Source organism: Thermobia domestica, chromosome 1, assembly GCF_964235325.1.
Source record: "Thermobia domestica chromosome 1, izTheDome1.hap1.1, whole genome shotgun sequence".
In the NCBI taxonomy this organism is placed as follows: domain Eukaryota; kingdom Metazoa; phylum Arthropoda; class Insecta; order Zygentoma; family Lepismatidae; genus Thermobia; species Thermobia domestica.
In genome coordinates, this window is record NC_137454.1 from 189533760 (window position 1) to 189553860 (window position 20101).

General features: G+C 35.2%; 1 protein-coding gene across 1 annotated transcript; it reads left to right on the plus strand.

The window, feature by feature from the left end:
- The first annotated feature begins 242 nt into the window (after positions 1–242).
- On the plus strand, positions 243–17925 carry LOC145692174 (G-protein coupled receptor 83-like). The gene is made up of 2 exons (XM_081767476.1): positions 243–511; positions 14249–17925. Exon 2 carries the CDS (start codon positions 15682–15684, stop codon positions 17425–17427), a length of 1746 nt encoding a protein of 581 aa, XP_081623602.1. The 5' UTR covers positions 243–511; positions 14249–15681; the 3' UTR covers positions 17428–17925.
- The last annotated feature ends 2176 nt before the right edge of the window (positions 17926–20101 follow it).

A 20101-nucleotide genomic window follows, 5' to 3' on the forward strand; every position in this document is an offset into this window, starting at 1 on the left:
AATTCTTAGTTCGACTGTGTTCCCCACACCATTCTCTGTCCGAAGTTTCTTTTAAATGGAGAAAGAGTAAAAGAACCGTGGGACTGATCTGGTTTCAAAGATTGCATTGTAAAGGGGAGACTTGGCGCGTGCGCTCCCCACTTCTCTCTAAAGAACATAAGTCGCGGAGAAGGGGGAAAGAGGAATTCTCCCAAAACTAGATTTTGGTACTTTCCAAGTTCATTCAAGAAGAAATGCGAAAGACGAAATTAACACAAGTGTATGTTTGTTTCGTACAAGCCAAGATGTTAACGCTTCAATTTGTTTGACACATTTTGTTTAAGAGCACTACATTTATTTATTTTCTTCATTAATATTCTCAAATAAGAATCGTGGTGATATGTCTGTACTATAGTTTTTACTAGTTGGTTTTAAATTTCTTCTCGACTAGAAGTATCACCAGGAAAATGTGGAAGAATTTTCACTACTATGAACGCATTTGTTACTGGAATAGTTCACTTTTCCAATACTGGTACGTATCTTCATTTATTGAACTTTTATTTTATTTTTTTTTCTAAAGAAGTGGAGCGTAGTAGTGTCCTAATGTATGTAGTTTGTTGAAAAATATTGAATGTATCTCATTACTAAGACAATGATAGGAAAGGATTTTAGATTTCTGGGCTTTCGGCATCTAAGGCCATTTAGACCGTCACGTTTTTGAGGGATGACGTCCCTCGGCGAGCACACAATCCGAGGAAAGGAAAGGAAGAAAGGATTGAGGAAGGAAGGAAGCGGCCTGGGACCTATAAGTTAGGTACCACCCCGGCATTTGCCTGGTGTGAATGAGGAAAACCCAGGAAAGACCTCATTGAGGTTGGCTGGCCTGAAAAAGCGTTTTACACTTTTTCGACATGGTGGTCCCACCGGGAATCGAACCCGGGACAGCTCGCACCGAAGGCAAGAACGTTAGTGATTACGCTACGCGGGGCCACTACTAAGACAATAAATATAAAAAAATGTTTATATTATAATTTGTTCAAATCAGATAGAAATAACTTGTGATTAATAGGTATGAATGAACTAGTCTAATGAAGGCCATTATGAAACTAAAATTAGCTTCCTATCATGAAGAGCCTAAAGCTTTAAAATCGACCAACAAAGGATTTTAAACTGAATGATGTTTGGTTATTTTTTAAAATTATTTTTTAAAAAGATCATAGTCCCATACTTCTTAATTCATGTAGCTGACGAAGAATATTACAGATTTAAATTCTTAAGGAGTTTGTTTTACTAAAAAAATCCATAATATATTTACTCTATATGTTCGTGTAACCGTTCGAAATCTCAGGAACTACTCGGTGGATCACCATCAATGTTGGGCTTTATCGAGTTCGTTGATAAAGGCGATACCAAGATATGAACAATTAAAAATCGGTTCCCCATATATTCCTATGGGAATACTTATGAATATGATCCTTGCTTGATAGATTATTCGTACTGCTCTTGAGATTAGCGGGTTAGTATAATACTCAGGATCAAAAATATCAATCTGTTTGTATGTAGAATACAATGTTATAATGAAACCAAATAACTTTCTACTCAACAAATCTAGAAACTTAAATATTTTGTAAAGTACTTAAAGTATACTTAATTTAATTTGAAGTAAAATGCTATATTTAAACTTAGGCTTGGGAAAATTCAGCTTGTCAAAAAGTATGGTTCCCCAAAATCCTAACCAAATTTATTCACATGATTTGCACTGTAACACACTTGTTGAAAATTATATGTGCTGTTTCTTTCCAAAGGTATCAAAGGGGTTCAGTAGTGAAGGAAACAGCACTCGAGTACAGGTTTACGATTCCAAATTTTAATCTTACAGCAACTACTATGTGAAATTAAACATAATTGATACACAATAAACTTAAAACTGTTTGTTTGAAGTTTCAAGTTTAGCGTCCTGTTCAGCATCGCGACTATATAAGCCTTTGAAGATTCATTACTAATATTACTTGCTTGGAATCAGTCTTTAAAAATTAAGTCTTTTTGTTTTATTTTGAGGACTTGAGATAACTTGGTTCCAAAAGGTTAGTTGTGTTTTGTTTCAATTTTCATCTGTATCGAGGCCATATAATACGTAGATCTATAGTTTAACGTGAAATTCGAACAATAAATGTCTCTATTGAGAATCGAACATTTAACAGATACAAAGAAAATACTTCCACTAACCAATAGTACACAGTAAAGAACAGTTGCGTCAATTCAACACAATGGATAAATGTTATCCGAATTGTATTATAATGGTAACCAAGACCGCTGTCGCTTTATCACCCACCACTTTCGAACATCGATATGTCACCTAAGACGTACCAGGAAGATCAAAAATAGTCCCCTTCTGCCAATGTTCTGGAAGGCCATGGATTCCATCGCGGTAGAACTTGGTGGTCCGTGAAGGGAAGAAGGTATCAAGTGCATTTTGCACCTCTACTAGGGATTTGAACTGGCGTCCTCTAAGGTAATTGTCCAAGGAATGGAACATGTGATAATCGGACTGTCCAATGTCCGGAGAATATGACAGATGCAATAGTGTTTCCCGGTTTATGCAAGCCACGTGAAGCTTAGCATTGTCCTGTAACAGGAGGACCCCTTTGCGATTCAGAAGTACTGGCTCCAGAGTTTTGAGTTTTTCTTGAACACTGCTCAACTGTTGACAGTACATAGTTGCATTGATGCTCTGACCAGCTGGTAGCAGTTCCCTATGCACGATGCCGCAAGCAGTCCACCAAACACATAAGAGCACCTTCTTCTTGTGCAGTTCTGATTTCGGCTGTTTTGGAACCGGTTTATGGGATGCTAACCAATGATGACGGTGCCGTGGAGCTTCGTACAGGACTCACTTCTGATCACATGTCAACATCCTGTCATTGTAGGAACAGGAATTGTCATTGTAGGAAAATACGAGAGAATCCATGTAATGGTGGTTGTCCATCACAATGCCCAATCGACGTGAGTTGGAATCAAACCAGAGATCCCATGCTCTACCACTGAACAAGCCATGGCCCTTTTAGGATGATGGGGCAACATTAGAAAAATAAATTGGTCCAATTTGGAGTAGAACACACTATAAAGTCGCATGCGCTAACAATTCGACTAAGCAGATCAATAGAATACAAAATAATAATAATAAAATAAAAATAAATCCGAGTCACTTTCCTTTTTAATGTTCTTACTCGCTCCTGCAAACTGCAAATGTTAATGCCTATGGTGACGAAAAGAGACCATCCCCACAAAAGAAGAAGAGTTTAGTACATAGCAAATTTGTTGAAATCTTATGTAGGGTTAAAGAAACCTATGGGAAGTAAGTTTTCTTTGTATAACTGTACAATGCTTGTTCGAAATTATAAGAAAAGTCGTATTGTTGTTGATTTGAGTTTAACGTCTCTTTCAGCAGCGAGGCTATTTGAGACGTGACCTACATTTTAACGTAGAAGCCGAACCACCTGAGCTTCCACCGGGGATCGAACTCGGGCCTCCCATGTAGAAGGCGCTTACGCAAACCGCTTAGCCACGAGGGAGCTCTTTAAGAAAAGTCATATTATCCGGGATCGCAAATGATACTGCATATTAACAGAATCAATTTTTAATATAGCTTTGCCAAGAGGGGTTACGCTCAAGCGCATCAGCCATTTCTTACCGAACTGGTCTATAGTGGGTTTATGCATATAATTTGAATAGTATGGTTGAAGAAAATATACCAATTTTTATAGCAGTTGTCACACTTCTGTCTACAGCACAAGCAGTTGTTTTTTGTTATTTTATTGAATGCAATATGAATCTAATTTTTCTTTATTTTCTACAAAATTTTAAAATTTTGTGTAGCCTTTCTAATATCAGAATGTATTACTTTGTGTGGTGATTATTTTCGTTTCCATTTTCTCCTTCAAATCACAACTATCACTCTAACAATACTATAGCACAACAAACCAAGAAGTGAACAGTGTGTATTGCGCTTATGCTCTGGCCAGCCTCAAGAATAATGCAGAAAACACTCATACCTCCCCTCCCGATGACTTCTTCAACCAATAGCATCATAGAATCACACAACACCCACTTCGATAAATAGTAAGTGAAATGTTTGGTCATAACTTGTATCTCAAAAGAAGTGAGGTTTATTATTTTATTTATATTATTGTTCTGTTACGTGTCATCATACATGATGCGTAACATGAAGGAGAGCTTCTTCGTGACTAACGTAAGCTGTAAGCGTACGCGCCTGTGGCGTGGGAGACCCGGGTTCGATTCCCGGCGGGAGCTCATATATTCGGATTCCACGTTAATCAGTAGATCCACGTCTCACATAGCCTTGCTGCTGAACGGGACGTTAAACTCAAAATCAACTCAACTCAGCTCGTAACATGAAGAAAGTAGCCTAAAAACTCAGTTGAAAAATAAAGTAGTCTTGGTCTGCATTTAGAAACTAACATGGTAATCAGTATTTCTTTAAAAAGCTGATCAAGGCATTACCCGCAGATAGTCTTATGTCGGAAATAAACAGTGTAACACAGACTAGTCGTTCCGTGAATATGCAAATACACATTTCGCCAAAAATATTTTCCTGAAAGAAACTCTATTGTTATTTTCATCTGATGTGGAAGAAAATTTAAATATAAGTTTAGTACTGATAGAACTACCTAGGTAGGCCTATTTAACGAACAAACAAACAGGAGTTTACAGAACAGAATACAAGAGCATTTGTTACTGCAATTAGTGATGACAGTGTTTTTTTGCTTCGCCACATTCATTAAATGGAAACAAAACTACTACAAAAATAAGTTTTCAGTTTCGAACAACCGGTGAAAATGATTCTTGTAATACTCATTTCTAAACAGCTTAACGAAGAATCATAAAGTTCTTCAAAACCGCACCAACTTGATAATAACAAAAACTGGTTTGATAGAAAATCAAAAACCGAAACCGATTTGATTAAAAAATAAAGTTTTTCAAAATCCGGTTTCAGTTTTTCTAAAAACGGGAAACCCGGATTTTGTGTTCATCAATAAAAATTACACTTAAAATATATTTAATAATTGCTGATTTGTTTAAAAATATATAATATAGTTTGTTTAAAAGTTTGAAAATGATTAGTGAAAGCCAGAGCCTTAACAGAGCATAATCTTTTAAATCTTTTAAGTTTTACGTCCCACACTTATGCCAGCTAAGCTAAAGGAGACAGAGAATAATCATTGATGACATTAGGTAAGTGGGTATCAATAAGATAAATCAGAGTACTTTGTTATTAAGCCTACATTTTTCACGTATTTAAGATTGCCTAAAGAAATAATGATGGGTTTTTGAAAATTTAAATATAATGATTTAGTTAATTCAGATTTTTGTTATAAGGGTGAGTGCTGTTGTTTTGATATAATTGACACTGAACACTTTATTTGTAAGTTTGTGATTTGAAACTTTCTGAATTCTTTTTGTTTAATTGACTGTCCTTACATGTTGATAAAATGCGAAGTATAAATTTGTTACGATCATTAAAAAAAAAAAAAAAAAAAAAACTTTTAAAGATCTTATTCAAAGAATTAACCAATTTTGGAAATGTACTTGCAGATGGTAAGTGGAGCTTGTTAGATTTGTGTCATTGCATTGAATTGCATGGGAATGATCAGCCTTCCTTTCTAACTTAGTCAAAAGTTAAAAAATGTGACATACGATTATCTTCGTCCGAGCCGGTTAGTTGGTTTCATTGCATATTTTTTTTTTTAAATTGCAGATTAGCGTAGCATATCTTTTTCCTTTTCATGTACGAGCCATATTGTGCATGGAATCCAAACCATTGCTTGGGCTTTTATCTAAGGTTTGAAATGGTTTTGGACCTGCGTGAGCAGCGAAAGCAAATTTCTAGGTAAAAACTATGGAGAGGATTTAGTCAACGATATGGTATCTGTGTTAGATAAATAGTCGTTTTATACAGTCTATTCACTCAGTGTATTCATATACTATTAAATAATTTAGTATAATCAATATCACATAAGTGACAATTATAAAAAAGAACTACCTACCATATACAATAATATAATCAACAGCTTTCTTTAATATATGCTATTACAACATCGTTATGCATTATGAAGGTGTATTGTCAAAAACAATGATATTGGGCATCCAGAGCACAGGAGAATAAAGTCACATGAACAAAAGTTGTAAGAAAAGTAGATATAAAGTTTGTTCAAAATACTTAATTACAGAGAAAAGTTTACACTGTTTAAAAATCTTGTAAGAGTTACAATATCTGAGCATGAATCTTTTAGGTTCTTAAAGGGACTGTGTCATGAATGGAAATATTGTCTTGACGTCTGCATCGCCACTCATGGGACCCACATTCAATGTCTATGAGGTATACTAAAAATATTTGAGTTTTTCTTTCAAATGTGATCAATTTCATTTAAATACGATTATCCAAAGCGATGTAATACCACTTTAAAATATGCTAGTATTTTTATGGACATGCTGTATATTCTGTGGTAAATTTGAGAATGTGAAGTTTGCTATTATATCTTATTGGAATATGTATATTTTCATTGGTTACGTTCTTTCATCATCCAGAGCACTATAACCTTCCGCTTATGGTAAATTTGACAAAGACAAGTATGAATTTGGATGTGACTATAAACTCGGAAATGCCCATAACAATGTTTCGATCTGGGATCAAGACGTTAGTTTTGGCAACGCTCCTCTAAAGGTGACTTGTAGGTTTAAGACACACCCACCAATAGAACTGGCTACTCTTTGGCACAAGAGCAACCATTACACTTTGTAGAGGATGAAAAAAAAAACATCATTTGTCTTTTTTTTTCCTCGATTGTTACCTTACGTGTTTATTTAGCAAAAAATTAATCTATCTGACAGTGGCATTAGACTGCCAATGTGGTTGACATTTTCTAGGATAATTTGTATATTTAAATAAATTTAACACACTTTTAACACTACCTTCTAAGACAGTAAATAATATTATTTTATAAGTAGTCATAAATAATTTTGAAGCAAAATATTAGCGTTACATATGAAAGCTTATTTTGAAGGTTAGTTGTAACTCAGACAACAGTGAAAACCTAAGAAATCCTGGCTATAAGATGTGTTTTTGCTCACCGGCGTAAAATTTAGTGCAAGAACATTATCCAAATAATGCAAGATACTAAATGTCGCCTGTATCTCTTTCTTCTGAAAACATGAATGTGGTAATGAAAAATACGCTAAGAAAATAAAGAAAAGTCAAGTGAGTACTAACACCTAACGAGAAGATGTTTATATATATATATATATATATATATACACAAAATATGATAGTATAGAAAAAACGCACACAGAAAAAAATAATAATGGGGATATTCATCGATCAAAACGTGTGTTTCTTAAAAGACATAGATAGAGTGAGAGAGACAGAGAGAGAGAGCAGAAGTGAATACAGCTAGTATGGATTAAGAGCTTTGATTTAACATGGGCGATATATATTTTTCATTGTGTAGTCAGTGACAAAAGTTCTTTCCGTTTGATTAAAATTGTTTCGTAAATAACATCGGAATGGACGACAATTTGAGCAGAGTTTTCAGTAAATTAAAAGAATGTAATTTTCTGTACGTTCTAGACATACCACCGTTATTCCCAAAATGAATGTTACCAAAATGAAGGAACTTTTATCGCTGGTTTTACATCTCGAGTCTATGAAGTTTTGTTTTCCGTGAAAGAAACGTCACAATAGTTCAATATAAAGGATAGGTACGTTAACTCTGCTGTACTGATGGACGCACTAGGGACATATTGCTATTTTATATATATAGATTTTCGGTGTTCCTGGTTTGTTTTCAACTCTCGCTAAGTGGACTTTTAGACAAACATCATGTGTGCGACTTTTCTCTGGACTCCTGTTTTCTTCCGCTTTCTTTATTCCACCATATCGTTCATTTTCATTGTCACCGCTTTTCTTTGCCTTGGAGTTAGAGGTCTGCAAGGGCCGGAACTTTTAGCCCGGGCCTGGTTCGGCCTATGAATTTATAATGTGAGATCCGACAAGAGTCCGAAATGTTTTAGCATTTAGGCTCGAGTCCTGACCGAGCTCGTGTGATAATCAAATGAGCCCTAAATAAGCCCAAATTACAAAACTTAATAATTAACGCAAAATTGTATTTTTATTTACAGCAACTAGAGGTTTAGTTTTGTAGTTGTGCATTAAAAGTTCCTCAAAAAGAACGATCCAATAAATATCGTTGTACAGCATATTTACAAAGTTAGGCCTGAAAAAAGCCCGAGAAATTTGGTTGTATATTTAAAAAATTGCGGCTCGAGCCCGAAGTGAAGTATGCTTTGTAGACCCGTGTCCGGCCCGCCCGTGCAGACCTCTACTTGGAGCATAGTCATGGGATGTTAAACTAAAATAATTATAAAGTTTTCTAAACTGAATTCTTGGCTGTACCATGATACCTTCCATTTACCCCATGCCGTAAACGTCGCCAACATCTAGTAGCCCACTTGCTGGTAAATATCGATCGTCGATATAGAGACGTATCGAAGGATTGCCTTTAGTGTGCCACTGGCGGCAGGGTTTTGTTGAGTTGAAACAGATATCTAAAGTCGGGATGTTGAAGTTACCACCGCATAGCAGCGAGGACTTTATTTTGGTCCGCGCTTCTTCGGTTCGTCTCGGAGAATCGCGAAGAGACCGACACGAACTACTGCTAGTCATATGCATGCGGTTATTATATATTATATTTTCCTGACGAATTGTTCCTAAAGTGAGCTACGGGGGTAAAGAGTAACCCCTGGCTCTACATCATGAAGTGAAAAATATTGAGATGAGTGAGTATAATTGTATGAATTTAGATGGCAACTGTTGGCGATCATTAGAAAGTGAATATATGAGAACTATGAAATAAAGTAAATAGGCGCTCGTCATTTTGTAATAAAATTACATGGTGAATGCATTTTATCTGATTCCAAACGGTGATCGTCGAATATACACGAGCTCTGATTGGCCAAATTGAAAAGACATCAACGATTTATTCCTCTACAAGCAAGGGTTTCTTCATCGCTTCTGTGGCAAAGTCGGAAGAATACGCGTTTAGTAATCATAAAGTTGGTGGTTCGTGCCCATTAGGGAGTACTTTTATTTCAGTGTTTTTTAGACTCACCTTAATGTAAACAAATCATGCATATAGGCAATTTAACATATTTTGGGGGAATAATTTTATGGTTCATTGGCGTTTTGTCGTGTTTCTGCCGCTGGTGGTATAATTTTCAAAGCGCAAGTTAGGCGATCGCATATCGTCGCTGCGGGGACGCCAGTTTTTGGCGAGATGTCTCTAGTTGCCCATCGGTGGTCCACCGAAGATTACGACATGAGGTAGCTACGGCCATGACCCTCGTTACACCACTTTAGAGTTATTTCAAACCCCACGCCATTTTGTAAATCCTGAGAGAAAGCCTGAGACATGCTAATCAGTTATATTAAGGGTGGCCAGAGGGGCTACTATGATGCACAGAGTGTCATGAATTATTTTGGGAAGGATATGAATATTTCAGCTAATTTTGTTTTATATCTAAAATTATTTTACAATTTCATCTGAGATAGATTAGGAATATATGAATCCACGCCATTTTATCTTTACTTAATTTTTCGTCCATGTTGTATCCTCATGATTACGAAAGAATGAGCCCCAATTAAACTTAGAACCGGTGAACAAAGAAGATTCATTTTAGGTGCACAAACTATATTCTCAATTTTGTGACATTTTATTCTGCGTTAATCAGTAATTTATGAGCTGAAAATGTTTCATAAAAATGCATAGATACTTGCAAAAATTGGATACTTGTTGCAATATATCTCATAGTACACACCTTTTTATATAGTACAAATAGTAATTTCATTGTGTAAATGCATTTACATATTTCAAACATGAACTCTTATATGAGCAATCGAAGCTTGAGTCTTCTTCAAGGTCTTATTCATTTACATATTTGGTGGCAATTGAACAAAATAATATTGGTTGAGAATATTATGCAAACTTTCCGCTACTGGTTGCTAAGTCAGACCCTGTCAATGTCAGTTGAATACATTTCTGTTCCTTTGTTTCTTCAATTTTAATCAGATTTACCATGTAAGTATAATAACAAGCAGCAGTGTCACAGTACTTCACGTGAATGAATCTGGTTTGATTTTTGGTAAACCAATCTCCTTAACAAATTTAAGTTTAATTTGTTGAGCAGAAGATCATTTCATTTCATTTTAATATTGAATTCCACGAATAGATTAGTATTTTCCTACTTGATCATTATACTAACCTGCTAATCGAAACAGCACTGCGGATTGTCTATCTGATATCAAGCTATGATAATATTCATAGTTACTTCCATAGAAATACATCGGAAACCAATTTTTGATTGTCCATATCTTAGGATCAACTGGATGGATAATCTCCAGCAACGAACCCGATTTCTAACTTCTGACTCTCTGATTCCTGACTAAAATTCATGGTGACCCATCATGTAGTTCCTGAGCCTCTTGAAATTTTGGGTCTCTTGCGGATACATGAACAGAACAAATACACAACATACAGGGATGTTCAAATATTAAGCACGAATCTTAAAGTGACCTAAGACCGGAATATACCTGATTGTATGAGTGTCGGTTGAGGTTAGAAATAAAATACACGAGGTAACATTATGGTCATTGTTTTCATGGAGTGTCTACTACAGAAATAGAGTGCCATACGTAATGAATATGAAAAGCAGACATATTCAATGTCGAAACTTAAGTCTAGAATACACCAAAGAATAGTACAGTAAGGTATTCACGTGGATACATCAGTATGGAATATGCCCTCCCCGAACAGAAATACACGACTGACATTGATGTGCCATTGATGTACTGGAAATAAGATTACCAAGCAGTTCTTCTGGCATGGCCTGCCACTCTCCCTTGAGGGCCCATTGGAGGTCTGGAAGAGTACTGCGTAGAGGTATATGCTCGGCGACACGTTTCCCTAGAGCATCCAAACATGCTCTATGGGATTGAGATCCGAAGAGTACGCTGACCAGACCACTTTATTCAATGAATATTCTCCTCCTGAAGGAGGGTGGCCACGGCAGTTGTACGATGTGGACGAGCATTGCAGTCCATAAAACAAAACTCTGGACCGATAGCTGCACAAAATAAATGAATATGAAGGGAAAACAACATTACAATATCTGGCTCTAGTTAGATTCCTTCCTTCTACAAACTGCAACTTACTACGTCCATCGATCATTATGCTGGCCCAGACCATGATTCCGCCGACTGGTTTGTTCGTTTCCGCAATGTTTTCTTGGTGGTATCGAGTGCCAGCTTCACGCCAGATATACTGTCGTCCAGAATCAGATGGCAGACAATAGCGGTTTCATCAGAAAAGCATCACTCGACCCCAGTCCTCCTCCGGCCAGGTAATGTGCTCTTGACACTATCGCAGACGAGCCTGTTTATGACGCGATGTTAATGAGATACATTTCACTGGTTTACGAGCATAGGGTCCTATCGCGCGTAATTGTCTGGTTACAGTTTGGCGAGATACACGTGTCCCTGTGCTGGCATGAAGTTCAGTAATCAGTTGCCAAGCACTATTGCAGCGGTTTCGTTTCGCACTTAACACCAAGTAACGAATGAACATCTGAGACATTTCTAACACCATTTCCGGTCTTCTGGTACCTCGACCATACGCTTGACACTATGCTGTGGTGAATTCCCAATTCTAGTACCACACTGGTTACTGTCGGCTCTTCTTCCAATTTCCCGGCAATGCGACCACTTCCAAATTTATTCAGATGCTGCCTTTGTGCCATACTTCCAATGTACGCATAATTACTGATTCGATGTCCTCCAGAAAGCAGCCGCAATTGATTGTCCTCTCACCATGTACACGCACAACAATTGCACTAACCACTCACACCGACTACTGCTGAACTCGCTCTAGGGCAGACTAGGTGGCTCTGCTATTGCTTTCCTCGGTGTATGACTTTGTTTCGGTCGTAAGCATCAAAATGGGTACATTTGTGGGCTAATCTGCTTACGTTTTGGACATCAATGTATACAGGGTGTCCCAAAATTAATGGTAAAAGATGAAACCACAGAATCCTTTCACCAAAACAAGAAAAAAAGTTATATGACCTACAGTCCGGAAGTGGACAGGGGCGGAGCTAGACAGCTTCGGATGTGTGGGGAAAGGGACTTCACACTTAAGGAAAGGAACTTGCCGACTTACAAATCCGCATTGTAGATGCATGTAAACAGTTACGGAACACACTGGAAGTGATGGAATGTATTCGAAACTCACGATTAGCACGTTGCATCACGTGGGAGGACAGCACTTTGAACATCTTCTGTAGGTACGTTTATTGTTAGCACGTATGACCTAGTAGTTTGTAGTGCTACTCTGTGTAAGTTACTACGTTACAAATAAATTAAGTCGTTGTGTATTCTACCTGTTATTTCATTACATTACACGACTAGTTATACCTGTTCATATTTCTACCTTCTATCTGCAAGTTTCTGTTTGGTATACCACTTTCCATTGCCCCCTAAGATCATGCAACCACGCTAAGTGGTCATTGCTTTGACTCCCATTGTATATGTACGTGCAATCGTGCCATGGAGGGATAACTTTTTTTAGTATGGTTTCCATATTTAATGCACCGTTTCAATTCCTCTGTCGTACACATTCGGTGAATCCCTAAATGACATATGGAGAATCTCTAGTGCAGTTATGTAACATACGTTTAACATATCAAAAAGTCAAGGTGATTTTTATGTATTTATGAACCCCCTTCCTAGCTCCTGTCACTACTTCGCTGGCAGGTGTGAAGTTTCTTTCCCTACATTCGAAGCTGTCTAGCTCCGCCCCTGTCCACTTCTGGTCATATAAACTTTTTTCTTGTTTTGGTGCCAGAAATCTGTGGTTTCTTTTTTTACCATTACGTTTGGGATACCCTGCATAAAGACAATGTAAGGTAGGTACAGGCAAATACGCCATGTTAAGGGTGTTGGATTTTTCATGGCCTTAATTTTCGTGAAACACAAATAACAAGATGTGTGTGTTGCAGAGTAGCCATTTCCGCGTGTAGAAAAAAATATGTGGCAATGATGCGATTCACTTCTATTTTGTACCCAAGGTAAAGGAAAAATTGTTACAAAGTGGGTTATTTACCGACACATGCAGGTAATTACGCCAAGTCTAGGATACTACTAGAAACTTGTAATAAATCATGCAACTGCTTACATCGTCTGTATTATACGAACTCAAATATTACTACAAAACAAGGCTGAAGGAAAAAGAATAACCAAAATGCAAGATGAAGATAAAAAGAAAATGTAAAAACTATAATCTCCAAAGTGAAAATGAAGTTTCAAACTGAAAAGTTTTAGTCCATAAGAAGATAAACAATCAGTGTCACTGTACTGTAATTAAAAAAAGAAAAACTACATCGATATTACATGGAACATGTGGGACAAATGAAACATCTTTGTTTTCTGTAGTCAGTCCTGCACAAGCTCTTGCGTATTTCGGTGCACCATGCTTGGTATTGATTTAGTAGCCATGGAATCACAAACACTTAAATTACACTTACCAAACAAAATGTTCCTAAACGGACACAAAATAAGGAGTACATTGCTGTAAACAATCAGCAATGTTCTAAATTAGCACGGTACTAGTAACGGATTCTTACCTCTCTTGAAATAATAACGCCCTTCCACGAAACCTTAACGAAGCAAATAATGTTGCATGCACGGCTTGACGGTCTCAGCCTCTCCCCCTAAGTCAGATCGGACTTTTCCAATACCCCGGCACATATTGGAGGCGCATTTTTGCAGATTTCGTTGGAAACGTCCCAGCACTGAACACCTGGCGTATTTAGCTGCACTGGCGTATATACCTGCAGTTACCTTATATAAAGAAGTCTTTGGAAAACTAACTCTTAAAAAATAAAAAAAAGGAATAGTTATGTTTGTGAAAAGAAAGTAACTCAATTATACTATTGTTGATCCGAATCTTAATTTAACGCAGTCTATGTTTTCTATAAGAATAAACACACACAGTTTTAAATTTGGTGCCAAGTTTTCAGATATACAATATAGTAGTTCTCGTTGACTATTACTTTTATCTGGTACTAATCTTTTCTAAGCCATTCAAAGCAATTCGTACTTACTATAGTTGTTACTATAATATTTTCTTTTCCTTTATTTTAGGTGTTGCATGGAGTCAGTAAACTGTCGTCTTTGAGACAGTTCTATGAGTACGAGTTTGATGAGGCAAATGGCAGATGGTTGTTTTATAGATTAAAAACGACAATTCCTACCAAACAATGGTGGGGGAAGTCTTAAGTATTATTAGTGAAAAATGACGTAATATTGAGATATTCAATAGAAAGAACTGACAAGTGAAAGTGTAACAATATTAATAAAAAAAAGTGGTGTAATGTTGGACTAACGAAAGAATTGAATATTGACTTTTATAATTTTCTTGTCCAATCTGAGTAAATAATCGTATATTTATCTACAGTTTGTGCTCGTTTTGTTTCATATTACCTCTCTTCCACTAAAAAACGTCACAAAAAGTGCTATCTCACTATATCAATAATTTTTAAAAGTTTAAAGACGAACTTTTTCAATATTAAAAACTATAATGAACGTGCAATTATTATAGTAAGTTATACGAAAGCTGAAGAGAAACCTTTATCACCATCATAAGAGGAAGTGACATGAAACCCACATACAGAAATATAGTGTAGACTCATTTTTAAATTTAAGGGAACATTGTATACCTGGCTAACATTAATTTTTGACTTTATAAATGAGCATGTTTTCAAGGAAAAAACATTTCAGCGTGTTGGCATGTGCCTACGAAAATTAATTTGCATAAAGTACAAAATTTTATGCACAAACAGCTATAATTTCAAGCTCTTGATATGTTCTATCAGCTATAATGCTGACAAAAAATATAATGAGATCTCTTATTATAAAGAACTTATGAAAAATTAAATGTTTGTACTCATTGAGAAGTAGAGATGTATTAACATGACTTCACATGTGCAATATTTCTTTTTCTCTCTTTTTTTTCTAGATACAATTATTAGTAACTGTTGTTGATTACCAATACTGTGATTAATTCTAATCCTCCGCGTTCAAAACGACACATACATTACGTGTTTTGCTTTCCATGTTTAATGCACTGAAGTTTCCAAACATAGAAAAAAATTGCTGTGAGAAATCAAAACAAATTTGTGACTATGAATGTGAGCTAACGTATGTAAACTCATATTTATATCAATATAATTAGTCAAATGGGTAGAAACAGCAATATAATTAGATCATTGAAATACTTCATTTATTGGTATTAAAAAATCTCTCAATGTGCATAATAGTTAAGTACGATTTTCTTCCATTTCAAACAAATGTGATGCAGTGACATTTTGTTAATGTTATCACAATGTGTATGAGTAATATTAAAATTTAGATGAGAGGTATTAATAGAAAGTTGGCATTGAATATGTACCTACATGGTTTATAAATTGTGCTATTTTAAATGCTGTGTTCGTTCAGAAGAAAACAGTAAAAGCATCGTATTTCGTATTGTAACAGCAAATAAGAGAACTTTAGTCAAGAATTAACAGATAGCCCTAATGGCTGAAGAAATCTTAAAGAAACTTAAAGAAATTCTCAATAGAGATAAGGGGTTTGATGCATCAGCAAATAATAATAACACATCGACAACAATGACACGTTTAGAACATTTTTTGAAATCTCTTGACATTCTTAAGAATGAGACATCTACAAGTTCAACCACATCAACTACATCATTCCCAGAACTAGGAATCTCAGTGGGTAACAAGCGAGGTACAATGGTGATGGATCTATCATACTGGTTTCATGACAGACATGAGTTGATAAAGAATGCGTTGATTGTTACAATTTATGCTGTTCTTGTCTTTGTGTCACTGTTCGGAAATTTCTTAGTTTGTCATATTGTAGTGAAGAACAGAAAGATGCATACAGTTACTAATACTTTCATTGCTAATCTGGCAGTATCTGATCTTCTCCTTACATGTATCAACATCCCTTTTAACGTAGTTAGAATTCTAATGGATGATTGGCCATTTGGATCTATTTTGTGTCGTCTAGTGCCATTCGTTCAAGTAATGTCTGTGTATGTCTCTTCGTTTACAATGACCTGCATTGCTCTCGATAGATATCAAGTGATAATTAATCCTTTGAAACCGAGACTCTCAACAACTCATGGGTTAATCATTATTACTATTGTATGGATTTTCTCGTCTTTGTTATCCTTACCGTACGCTCTCTACCATGAAGTAGTACCTGTATTTACTTACAAATTACTTCACAGATGCCAGGCAAGGTTCCCTTCCCCATCTTTACGCTTTAGAAAATGGCTTACCTTGGGTACTTTCCTCGTTCAATATTGTATACCATTAACGGTGACTTCGTTGTCATATATTTTCGTAGCTCGAAAGATTTGGTTCAGGAAAATTGTTGGATCTGCAACACGGGAACAATTGAATGTCCAGACCAAAGCTAAGAAGAAGACAATAAAAATGCTAATTATAGTTGTTGTTCTATTTGCCTTATGTTGGCTTCCTCTGAACTTGTATCACATCTTCGCTGACTGGGTGACAGAAAAAGGCCTTCATCGCCATAGTAGTAGTACGTTGTTTGCCTGTCATTGGTTAGCCATGTCCAATGTTTGTTATAACCCATTCATATATTGCTGGCTAAATGAAAACTTTAGGTCAGGTGCCAAACGATGGATGAAGTGTAATAGTGCACTGCTAAGTAAGAATCATTTTCGAGTACATCCTGGTGTAGAAATTAATGGTGATTTAGTTCCTTTGAATCCAGGAAGACAGCCTCAAGAGTCTTCAACTTCTTACACAGCATCATGCAGTGTACGTTCCCAGGATTCAGTCCACGGAGGACAAAGAAGGACTGCGTATGCTTTTCAAGGATACTATGATTCAAGTTCCGAGAAAAGATTCTTTGTTCCAGAAGATTTATTCTTGATACATGTCACCTCAAAGAATGGGATAAAAACGGCCAAAAGTCAAGATTTCAGTATTTATAGTTCTGAACGAGAGAGTTCAGAGCAAAGTCGATTTAACGCTTGTAGACAAGCAACAACTATTGTAGATTTGAGCTGTGGAGGAAGACAGGTATTGAAGACTGAGATTACAACTAGTAGTCCTGAGATCAATGATGATGAAAGCAAGGAGGACAAAGACGTAGAGAATAATTTAAATTGGAAAAGAACCAGAAGAAGTTTCTGCGTTTCTACGTCGTGGGTTGTTGAATGTGTCTACGAAGACAAGAAGCATCGTATTAGTGTTGGCCTTAGAGGATCTCATTCTGTGTAAATAGATGCTTTACTATCAGTAGATTGAATGTAAACTATCGAAAGTAAGTTAGAGATTTATCTCGAAATGCTATCTTTCGTATTTTTCGATGAAGTCTTCCGATGTATTACTATCAAACGATTAACACTCACCAGATGGTATACTCACCCTTTGTGTGAACGAAATATGTGTTATTTTTGTTGTATATTATTTGAACTTTCCTTTTAAAAATTTGTATAAACCCGAACTTACTAATAAACCTCTAAGCTCACAAAATAATTACCAGAATTGCGTTAATAAGATTTTGAGTCTGTTGTTTTTTCTGATTGTTTACGTTTCAACTGCATAAGAAAATAATACTGAAAATGTAACTATGTTTAATGTGTGTGCAAAAATGATGTTGAAAAGTGTTCATCATTAACGTGTTTATAATTTTTAAAGTTAAGGAAGTAATAATACCGAAGAAAAGTAGCTAATAGTAAATGTGAGTACATGTAAACATTGAAATTATGTAAATTAAATATCTTTATTTTTTAAATATATATATATATATATATATATATATATATATATATATATATATATATATATATATATATATATATATATATATATATATATATGTGCAAAGTCTGCAAATCAATACTTAACTCATCTTTTTTTTTTTTTAAATTTAGATCTCACAACAGATCATAATAAATGGATCGTAGATTAGAGCAAAAGAAAATGAAAATTACATTTTGTGTTTGTATTCATTCTGCAAATTTCTTTTCTTCTTTTCCTAACAAGATAAAAGGTATTTCAACCTTGTAAAATTCAATTACCTGTGTAGTCAGTAGATGAAAGAATTTTCGCATTGTACTTGATCTTGTACAAAATAGAGATTTATCAAAGAAAGTGTTTCATTGTAAATCCCCGATGTTATCGATGCCAATTTTTTCAGTGTCATTACCATTATGTAAAAATTTTTATTTATATATTTATTTTGAAAGGAACACGTATACAACTACTGACGTTACTCAGTTATTTAGAGATTAACATTGTATTTGAAATATTTGATATTAATTTACTTGTACTGTACAAAACTAATAAACTATTTTTCAGTATCTTAATACACAAATTTAATTACACTAAAACTCGATATTATAAGTAACTTAAGTAAGATAATTATATAATTTTATTGACAATTATAATTAATAAATTATTTTTCTATATATTATTTACATTGTCAAATACAATTTCTAGCACACATTGAATACGTCAATATTGGCAGTGTCACGGTGTGTAGTTATAACCTTTTTCCACTTCCAATTGAGATTATACATACTGGAAATGCAATACGTCCGTCATTTATTGAAGTTTATAGTATTTATCTCTGTTATCATGAAGATTCTGAATTAGTTGAGGTTGTATAATACATAGAACCTAATAGAGAAATAAAAAATCATAAAGTGCTTCCTAATTGTATAAAAAAATAAAAAATGGAAAATTGGAAACCACCTTATCGTAATAACAATGTTATTCTGAATTTTCACTAAAACAACGGTATCTTCAAACATAATTTCTCCCGTTTAGGGGATGCAAATAAATAGAATTAACTATAGCAGCTGTAGTAATAATTTGAAATTTTCGAAGATTGAAACATTGACGAAAGTGTGTCTTATTGAAACAAGATCTAAGCCAGCCATGTGCAACAACCAGCCCTGGGGCCGGTTCAGGCCTACCGAGTGCTTTCATCCATTCCACTTGCCACTTTAATGAAAATGCGTTTCTAACGTAATCTCTTAAACTGAATTGAAAAAATCCAACCCTCGATCGCACAGTGCAAAACATATCTTGCAGCTCGGCAACTCTAACAATACAACACAGAATTCAACTTTTCACTCCTATCCCCTTTCACAATCCTTTATGCTTCAAATCTCGTCGTAAGTAAAGCTTATGTGTCCAGTTCGAAGGCCAATATGATCCTTTTCTGCCTTTCTTTAGTAAGTAAATATATTTTTGTTACCGTTATAATTTTTTTTTGTGTGTGTGTGTGTGTTCTTGTGATGTTAGTGTAGGATGAAAAAGTTCCTCAATTGTATATACTGTAACTATTCAGTTCTTGTGAAATCTAATTTATTGTCTCTTACGGCCCTCCAACTTACACATGCCATCTCTAAGGTAACAAAAGAAAGTCCTTGAATATTTCACTATCTAATAGGAGCACCAGCTTTGCACTACTTTTTAATTTTGATATTCCACTGTTGAAAAATAATTCAACAGAACACTTTCATTTGTTGGGATATTTTAGATCATCAAATATATTTAGGTTCTTAACAGTAAAAATCATATGCATATTTTGTACATACATTAGTAAAAGTTTGGAATCTATTCATATCCTATTAATACCAAATGAAGATATAAAAGCAAACCATTATTGAAATCAGTGCTAAGCATACATCTCAGAAAAAGTATTTTTATTATGAAAGAAACCATAAAACCCACTTATTGTTTTAAGGTGGTGGAAATACAGGTAGTAGAATGAAGAAAAAATCGCCAAGAAAATGGGCTTACCAAAGAATATAATTAACATACATTGTGGAAAGATAGTATTATTGTTTAAAGTTTTTTTTTTTTAAGTAATACTTTAAAGGCAAACACAAATATATTCCTTCAAACATTTCGTTTGATCATTCTTTTCTGATTGGGAAAG

Excerpts from the sequence above, each read along its gene's own strand:
- LOC145692174 (XM_081767476.1), top strand. The coding sequence starts at position 15,682 with ATGGCTGAAGAAATCTTAAAGAAACTTAAAGAAATTCTCAATAGAGAT.